General features: G+C 59.9%; 3 protein-coding genes across 4 annotated transcripts in view; 1 reads left to right on the top strand and 2 right to left on the bottom strand.

Annotated features, from left to right (window-relative positions):
- ZMYM3 (zinc finger MYM-type containing 3) overlaps positions 1-3,525 on the top strand; it is a 32,464-nt gene extending 28,939 nt beyond the window's left edge. For both annotated transcript variants that reach the window (XM_082289257.1, XM_082289256.1), the window contains exons 20-23: positions 374-488; positions 1,388-1,642; positions 1,728-1,845; positions 2,258-3,525. In XM_082289257.1, the coding sequence (XP_082145383.1) occupies positions 374-488; positions 1,388-1,642; positions 1,728-1,845; positions 2,258-2,456 (687 nt within the window). In that variant the 3' untranslated portion in view covers positions 2,457-3,525. The remainder of the gene's footprint in view (positions 1-373; positions 489-1,387; positions 1,643-1,727; positions 1,846-2,257) is intronic.
- Positions 3,526-4,172: 647 nt separating this feature from the next.
- On the bottom strand, positions 4,173-5,069 carry LOC309577559 (gap junction alpha-3 protein-like; the record flags this gene model as incomplete). Its single annotated transcript, XM_082289682.1, has 1 exon — positions 4,173-5,069. The coding sequence occupies one exon, from the start codon at positions 5,067-5,069 to the stop codon at positions 4,173-4,175; it is 897 nt and encodes a 298-aa protein (XP_082145808.1).
- Positions 5,070-5,980: 911 nt separating this feature from the next.
- GJB1 (gap junction protein beta 1) lies at positions 5,981-6,820 on the bottom strand (the record flags this gene model as incomplete). Its single annotated transcript, XM_082289151.1, has 1 exon — positions 5,981-6,820. The coding sequence occupies one exon, from the start codon at positions 6,818-6,820 to the stop codon at positions 5,981-5,983; it is 840 nt and encodes a 279-aa protein (XP_082145277.1).
- Between the last annotated feature and the right edge of the window lie 2,178 nt (positions 6,821-8,998).

Genomic DNA, 8,998 nt, shown 5'->3' on the forward strand with positions numbered 1-8,998 from the left:
TTCATTCTGCCTTCTGGGAACCCAGAGAGGCTGTCTGCACTCCTTCAGTGCCTCAGCCCAGGACAGCCGCCCACCTTGTTTGGTCTTTGTTCCCAAGCCCAGAGGGTAGGGTGGCAACTATTCTCCAGCCTTGCACCCTTCTTGCACATATCTGAGGAGGGCTGGGGGATTTCCCCAAACTCATGTTCTTCTTCAGCACCAAGTCTGCTTTGTCATGCCCCAGGGTTTTCCTTGCAGCTCTCAGAAGTGTCTGCCCAGCAGCTCTGGTGGTGCAAGGAGGGGTACTCTGCATGTGTGCCCTGGGCTCTCTGGGGAGGGTTTGCATTCCAGGTGCTGCTGTGTTTCTCTTGACTGTGTGTTCTGTCCTTTCTAGTACCTGCTCGAGAACAATCGTATGGTGAATATATTTACAGACCTTTACTACCTGACCTTCGTGCAGGAGCTGAACAAGTCCCTGAGTGGCTGGCAACCCACAATCTTACCAAATAGTATGTGTCTTCAGAGTACCTTCAGTCACCAGATATATCCAGTTTGTGCTTGTAGCCTTGGATCCTCTGGCCTGATTGTGCTCCCTGAGCCTCAGCCTTGGCATAGGCAGCGCATTCCTGCTGTGTCTTAAGGTCATACTGACCCAAACCCACTGCAGAGCCAGCGTGGCTTACGCTTGAGCAGCTTCTGTGGCCCACAGTCAGGGTAGCTGGGAGCAGGGCACATGTGTTTTGTATCCTGGGACAATTTGAATCTTTAGAACACTTCACACTGCTGTTTCCACCCTTTGGCAAGGAGGATGCCAAGCCAGGGGGCACACTGGTGGATGTCTTTGTGTTCCCAGCACAGGGATGAGCCCTGCACACTGTGCTAGGCCTTGGCCAAGGTTGCTGTGCTGCTGCCTTGTGAATGGACTAACTTAGAGCTCTGCAGAGGCTTTTCATGATGCTGTGATCTGGGCTGCCTTGCCTGCTGTGTCTTGTTGGTAGTTAGTTCACAGATCCAGCCTCACCTCTGCAGATTGGCTATCCCAGTCAAAGCCATTTGACTCCAGACCTGTGTATCTAGGCAGGAACTGGCCAGATCTCTCCTGCCTGCTGCTTTTCCTTAATTGCTCACTGAGTGTGGTGGAGCACTGACCTGGCATTCACTTTTTGGCCAGTTACAGAGACGAGCAGTTAGGATTGATTTGGGTTCTCGCCTGTGGTTTGGCTGTGATCTGGAGAGGCTCATGGCTGGGCAGAGCTCTAGCTCTGCTGATGGCTCTGTAGAAGTAAGCTTGTGAAAAAAGAGATGCTGTGAAGCATCAGTCTTTTGCAGTGAGCTTTCCTGGGCAGGCTGAAGGGATTACCACGAGGCCACTGCTGATGTGACCTGGTTCTCCCTCTGTGTGTTGCAGACACAGTTTTCTCCCGTGTCGAGGAGGAGCACCTCTGGGAGTGCAAACAGCTGGGTGTTTACTCACCCTTCGTGCTTCTCAACACCCTCATGTTCTTCAACACTAAGTTCTTCGGGCTGCAGACAGCAGAGGAGCACATGCAGCTCTCCTTCACCAACGTGGTGCGCCAGTCCCGCAAGTGCACCACGGCCCGTGGCATGACAAAGGTGGTGAGCATCCGCTACTACGCTCCTGCCAAGCAGAAGAAAAGCCGAGGTGGGTCTGGGGGGAACATCTCTGTTCTTCCCCCTGTGTCCCCCATCAGGATCCAGCCATGATCCAGCTCTCTCCCCCTCTGCAGATGGCGGCTCTGGAAAACGGAAGCGTGAGGAGGAGGTACCGATGCTGGAGCAGCGGGAGAACAGGATGAATCCCCTCCGATGCCCAGTCAAGTTTTATGAGTTTTATCTCTCCAAATGGTGAGGCTTTCTCTGGAGAAGAGGCATGTGCCATTTTGGGGCCACTTCTCAGTTTTGATGGGACCCTGTGGAGTGACTGCTGCTCTCCAGACATTTGTACATGAGCATGCAGTCTTGCCCAGGCTCTGTGCTGCTTGACTAGACCATGTTTGAGAGAATGCTTCTCTCTGGCCTCTTCCACTTCTTACCCTTCTCCAGACTGACAGGAATGTGCAGTAGGAGTCCAGTGCTTGGGTGCTTAGGGGCTTTGGCCTTGAACAAGGAGCTGCAAGCTCAGTTTGTCTCCTTATTCTACTGAATGATGAGAGGCTGTGATGAGCTGTGAGCGCCCCTTGCTAAACCTGACATAAGACCAGGCTGTCTGAGCCCCTGAAGCTGATAACGCAGGTCTCACCCTCCTCTCTCTCCACAGTCCCGAGAGCCTGCGGAACCGCAATGATGTGTTCTACCTGCAGCCCGAGCGGTCGTGCATTGCCGAGTCCCCGCTCTGGTACTCGGTGATTCCCATGGACCGCAGCATGCTGGAGAGCATGCTGAACCGCATCCTGGCCGTCAGGGAGATCTACGAGGAGCACAGTCGGCTCAGCAGCATGGAGGATGACATGGACTAAGGGCGAGGTGCTGCTGGACTGGCTGCTCTCCAGCCCTGGACACCTCCTCTTGCTGCTTCCCATTGCAGGGCGGGGGCTATGCAGCATAGGAGGGGATGGTGCTGCAGCAGTGCTGTCCCTGCATCATTACCAGACTTGGACCTCCCATCCTGCTCGTTTCAGGCATCCCCTACGTACATGGCCCCCACACTCAGCTCTGTCTGCAGTTTTGGCTGCTGGGTGAGCCATCTTCCCCAGGGCCAGTTCCCATGGCACAGGAGTGGCGGAGTCCCTGGGCAGCTCCCCTTGCCCAGCACTGTCTCTCCCCTACCCCCAGCCCTGCGAGTACCCCTCTGTCCTGGTGCCCCAAGGCAGGAGTTGCACAGGACCAGTGCACCATCAGACCAGCGGCCCCTGAAGCTTTTACTTCCCTCTTCCTTTAGCATTCCCTCACAAAGCTGGAGGTATCAAGGCAGGAACAGTAGCTCTGCTGCTGGGGCAGGACTGTCTTTTTGAACCAGTGGCCATGGGCTACAGGCAGCCTGAGAGCTGTTGGGTTAGGGGGAGAGCTCTTGTCTCAGGGTGGGAGAGATTTGGGTTGGTTGCAGGGAGGGGATGGAGCTCATGCCGGAACCTGTGGGCAGAGATCTGGCCTTGCCACAGGGACACCTCCCTTGTGTGCAGCCAGGATGCCTCCCTCTCTTTGGTCAATGTTTCTGAGTCTGCTGAAAACTGATGGAGACGGGTCTGGAGCAGTGCTACCCCTTCTCCCCACTGTTCCCTGTTCTGGTGTAAGGACCCTCCCCTGTGCAAGGTACTGTCAGTGGGAACCTCTACTCCAGCCAGGGGCTTAGGCATTTGCTGGCAGAAGCAGAGAGCCCTGCCTGGCCTCCCCCTCCCTCCCACAGCCACAGGCTGCCAGTGCCCTGCCCCAGGCAAGTCTGGCTCCAGTTGTGCCACTCCCTGCTGCCTCCTGCCCCTTCTCGTGTTCTGGTTGGTTTTCTTGAGCTGTACATGGGTCTCCTGTTGAGCCTGTATATATTGTTCTGGGCCCTGGCCTGGGGCCATCTGTTCTCTGTGTCCATGTGGAGAGTGAGCTGCTCACCAGTCTTGTTGTAGTGATGCCAGGGCGGTAGGACTAACCCTGTGTCTCTGGAAACCATTCATTTCAAATAAAGATGTGGAAAACTTTGGCAGCCCCTGGTTTTTCCCCCTGGGCAGGGTGAGCTTTGTAGAACAGGGCCAGTGGCTGAGTGCTGCTGTGCACCTTGCTCCTGTCCATCCCAGCCTGTGCTCCTGCACTTCTGGCAGGAGCCAGACCTTGCCTGGCCCCTGCTGTGCTGCCAGCTCTGGCATGGGGCGATGGCCCCTGCCCCAGTACCCAGTGGTGCCAGCATGGCATGCCCTGCCTGCCCCTGCCCTGTGCCCTGCCCACAGGGCTGCAGCCCCACCCAACCCAGCAGTGGCCCTGCCCTGGCCATGCAGTGTGGCCGTAGGACGGAGCACTTGGAGAACAATACCCCAGTGCCCGCGAGCAGAGCAGGAGTCAAGTGTGGTGCAGTAAGTGTTTATTTTCTCTCCCTTCCCAGCTCTGCTCTCAGCCCTGTGCTGAGCAGTGTCCCCAGCTCTCATGCTGGCCATGGGGTCCATGCCTTGGGCCTGGCAGAGACTGGAGACTTAACCACCACTGTGACCACCCATGCATTGCCCATCCCTGACCATCCCAGCAGGCCACATTCACACTGCCAGGTCTGCCGTTCGCATGTCCCTGTGGGACCCACCAGCCACCCCTAGCCATGCACCTGCCTTCTTCAGTGGTGCCAGGCCATGGGGGGGTCTGCCAGCAGCCAGGGGGCTGCCACCCCTGGGCAAGGTGACATAGGTGCCGCCGGGCCCTACAGGGCCACCAGGAGTGGTTAGGATGCGGGACTTGGGGCCTGGCCCCCGCCGGCACTTGGTGAGACCCAGGTGGTAGATCTCCACCAGGTTGAGCAGCAGGGACACACAGGCCACCCCCAGCATGAAGAGGATGAAGATGGTCTTCTCAGTGGGCCGGGAGATGTAGCAGTTGACTGTGTTGGGGCAGGGCCAGCGGCTGCAGGTGTAGAGGGGCTTCAGCTGGAACCCATACAAGGCGTACTGGCCCACAATGAAGCCCACTTCCAGGAGAGCCTTGAAGACAATGTTGCAGATGTATGTCCTCAGGATGGCCCCCTGCATGCACACCCGTGCCCTCGTGTCCCCTGCAGGGAGCTGGGGCTGCCTGGGGCGCTGCCGCCTGGCCCCGCTGCCAGCCCGTGCTGCTGCTTGCTGCTGTGCCTTCTCCTCCAGATGCACCAGGTGCAGGATGTGGCCCAGATACACAAGGCTGGGGGTGGAGACAAAGATGATCTGCAGGACCCAGAAGCGGAGGTGGGAGATGGGGAAGGTGCTGTCATAGCAGGCATTTTGGCAGCCAGGCTGCTGCGTGTCACAGGAGAAGCCAGACAGCTCATCACCCCAGACCCGCTCCGCGGCTGCCCCCAGCACCAGGATGCGGAAGACGAAGAGGACGGTGAGCCAGACTTTCCCCACCACTGTGGAATGCTCCTGGGCATTCTCCAGCAGCCGGCCCAGCAGGCTCCAGTCCCCCATGGCATGTGCTGTGGTGCCCTGCAAAACAGCCACCCTCCAGACACAGCCGCCCCACGACCCACCAGAATGCCACCCCACTCCCTGGTTGGGCAGGTGTGCACAGACCAACCCAAGGCTGTCCCTGGAGTGTCCCTGTCCTGTGTCCCAGGGACCCCCTAACCTGTCACAAGGAGGGCAGGGGGAGCAAAGGCCTCCAGCAGAGAGCTGGGAGCACCATGGGGAACAACCGCAGTGGCGATCCGGCATGGGGACCTCTCACCGTAGATGGTGCGTGGGGCAGAGCCCAGTGCTCCTGCGCCGTCTGCTCCTGTCAGTGGGGTGATGGGGGATGCTGCAAGGCCCCTTCCCCGCTGGTCCCCAGCTCCTCTGTGGGGTGTGGACAGGTCTGCCTGGTTCCGTCTGTCCGGTCACCCAACAGCGGGCGTGGGGTTATCGGGGCATGAGGCAGCTGCGTGCCCCATTGGCTTTCATTGTGACTGGCACATGAAACAGCCACTGGGGAAACTTTTTCCCTCTATTTTTGGTCTGGGCACTTTTCTAATTATATTCGGGGCTGCAGGGGCTGGTGCTGGGAGAGTGCAAGCCCTTGGACACTGATCAATGCCACCCAGGGGTCATCAGTCCCTGCTGGCTGCCAGGGCAACACAGCCCCAGCTCAGCCCTGGCACTGCAACCCACCAGGGCTTGGGTGCAGGGGTGGACACCCCACACTGACACCACAGCTCCTGGCATGTCCCGGCTGGAGCAGAAAGGAAGGAGGCAGCACCTGAGAATGGATATTTAATGGCCCGAGCTGCTCTCCTGGCCATCTAGGAGAGCCAGACTGGCACCTGGGGGATGCTATCCTTGGGACAGGGACAGTAATAGGCCCATGGGGCGACTGTGGGGCCAGGGCCCCTGCAGTGGTGGTCCTAGCAGGCAGAACAGCGGTCACCCTTCTCCTGCAGCCCAGAGTTGCGGCGCAGCATGTCCTTGAGGGAACCGTCCTGCTCTGTCAGCAGCTGGTTGATCTCATTCTGCTTGTACTCAGAGGAATGCTTGTGCCCATAGAAGGAGCCCTTCCCCGACGAGGGGTTGGAGTTGTGCTGGCTTCGGCGGGCACAGGCCCGCACCACCAGGTAGATCAGCTCTGCCATGTTGAGGACAATGCAGACACTGGAGGTGACCAGCATGAAGACAGTGAAGATGGTCTTCTCGGTGGGCCGGGAGATGAAGCAGTCGACAGTGTTGGGGCAGGGGTAAGCCTCGCACTTGACCAGCCGCATCATCTGGTAGCCCGGGTAGAGCATGTAGAAGATGTACATGAACACGGCCTCGAAGAGCAGCCTGAAGACCACGCTGCAGACATATGTCCACCACAGCGACCCCGCTATGCGCATCTTGTGCTTCTTAACCTCTTCCATGTGCTTGGCATCCGCATGCCCTGTTAGAACCAGCAGCTTCTTCTCCTGGTGCTGCTGGTAGGCCACGTGCATGGCGACGAGAAGGGCTGGTGTGGTGACGAGGATGAGCTGCAGGGCCCACAGACGGATGTGGGAGATGGGGAAGAAGTGGTCATAGCAGACGCTGTTGCAGCCAGGCTGCTGGGTGTTGCAGGTGAAGGCGGATTTCTCATCCCCCCAGACACTCTCGGCTGCCACCACTAACACCATTATCCGGAAGATGAAGATGACAGAGAGCCAGATGCGCCCGATGGCAGTGGAGTGGCGGTTCACCCCGCTCAGCACCGTGTAGAGGCCGGCCCAGTTCATTGTTTCTCACGTCTGCAGGAGAGAGCGGTGAGAGATGGTGTTAGGAACAAGGACACATGGCTGAGAGCCAGCAGGTCCTGGCTCCTCCAGTGGCAGCAGCCCCAGGAGGGACCTGGAAGCAACTGGGTGGCAGCCCTGGCGGGTGGAGAGCAGGATGGACAGACAGGAGGATGGAGAGACAGGAGGACAGCAGCATGGCTCCTGCTCCTGACATGGCTCAAGGCAGCATTTTGGCCAGAGCAGGTAGGAGCCTGGCTGCCCCAGCAATGCCAGATGCTCCAGTCCTGCCACCCCACACAGGCACAGGGATCCTAACCCACAGTTGCCACAGAGAATGGGGGTGAAGCTCCCACACCTCCGCAGGGACCCCCAGTACCCAGTGCTGACCTCTTCGGCTAGAAACGGACCCAAGGAGCTTCATGGGCTTCACTGCATCAACACCTCCCTTTCTTTGTTCTCCCAAAATCTGCAGGAGCAGGGCCAGGGAGCCCTGAGCTGGGGGGCTCCCCTCGTGCAGCCCTTCACTGCCATCCTCCCAGAGCCATCCTTGCTCGGGGAACACGGGACGAACCCACCCCCAAGCACAGACCCCCGCCCCACCAGAGCCACCCACTGGCACTGAGCAGCCCGGGGAGCTGCTTCCCACCCCCGCATGAGTCTGGGTGGCTGCGACCAGACACCGCCCAGTGTGGAGGGTCCTGGCGACGCGTACCTGCCAGTGAGGAAGGGTCTTCTCAAGCTGCCCCCAGTGGCCCCTCTAAGGTCTCATGCCTCCCGCAGGAGAGCTCTGCTCCGCCTGCCCTCGTCTCTCTCTGCCACTGCCCTGCACTGGAAGTCATATGCTGCTTTATAAACTATTTACATACAATGGGGCCTTTATCGGCCCCTGAACAACACACTTTAGCATTCAGATCTAACGCCCTGACTTCCGCCCACCCTGGCCAAACAAAGTGCCTGTGTGCTGCATTCCCGCTGCTCGGCCCTGCACCCGCTCCCACCTCCCCACCACGCCCCGCACCGGCCACGGCCGCAGCCCCGCCAGCCGCGGAGTGCCCGTGGCTCTGCCCGGCGGGACCCACGCCACAGACATCGCCGTGCCGGACAGGCCAGCCAGGGTGTCTGCAGGTCCCTTCCCCAGGAAGCACGGCCGAGCCCAGCTGCGTGCCCATGCCGCATGGACGGGGCAGGGCACTGGAGCAGGGGTCTGGCACGGAGCACTCGGTGGGCTGCCGTGGGGCCGGGTGGCACTGGGTACCGCTGCTGTGAGTCCTGCCGTGCCCTCAAGGCTCTGGTACCAGCAGCAACGTCTGTGAGGGCACTGGAGCTGCCCCGCGTGTGCCCCGTCCCGTTGGGGACATGGGAGAAAGTCCGGGCGACTGACGCTGGCTGGGGCTACCCTCACGGCGGGGGCAGCGCTTCTCGCCCGAGACGGACTCACTGACGCTGCCCTGCTGCTGGGACATGCTGGTGGGGACAACAATCCCTGTGCTCGCACACCCTCCGTGCCCCTCAGGGCTGGTATCCTAGACACACCGTGCTCCATCCCTGCAGGGATGGCGCCATGTCCCTTGGGTTTTGTCCCCAGCCTCACGTGGGGAGCAGCATATCCAGTAAACCCTACCAGCTGGGCGCCTTTAGGTTGGCAGGGCAATTAATGCCGTCCCAAATTCTACCTCCCCCCCTTAGCCCAAGGTGCGAGCACCCGGAGCTGTGCAAACGGCAGCGGCCAAAGACCGTCCAGGAAAGCTGTGAGGACGCAGCATGTGCCCACACTGTTCCTCTCCCCACTCCCGCCATGAAGGCCAGCACTGCCGGCTCTACTCTCCCTGGCCCATGGCCGAGCCCTGCTGTGGACCCCACTCTGGCCCCCCTGGTGCTCCCCAGCTGAGGGACACGCGGCCACCCCCGCAATGGTGCTGTGCCCTCCAGGTTCTCACCTCAACACCAGGAAAATCAATGCTCTTTGGGATTGCAGCAGTCTCAGCCTCCAACGCAGCACCCTGGACTTTATACTGCCCCGCGGGCACGTCACCCACCCCCTCCCAAACAGCCTTGCTCCTTCCACGACTCGTCAAGTAAACACCGCAGGTGTGTCCACCCTGGCTCACACCCACCCGCATCCCCCACCGCAGCTGAGCATCCCCCGGGGCCAGCCCCGGGGCTACTGCAGCACTGAGG

Source organism: Coloeus monedula (assembly GCF_965178545.1).
Source record: "Coloeus monedula genome assembly, chromosome: 12".
Taxonomy (NCBI): Eukaryota; Metazoa; Chordata; class Aves; order Passeriformes; family Corvidae; genus Coloeus; species Coloeus monedula.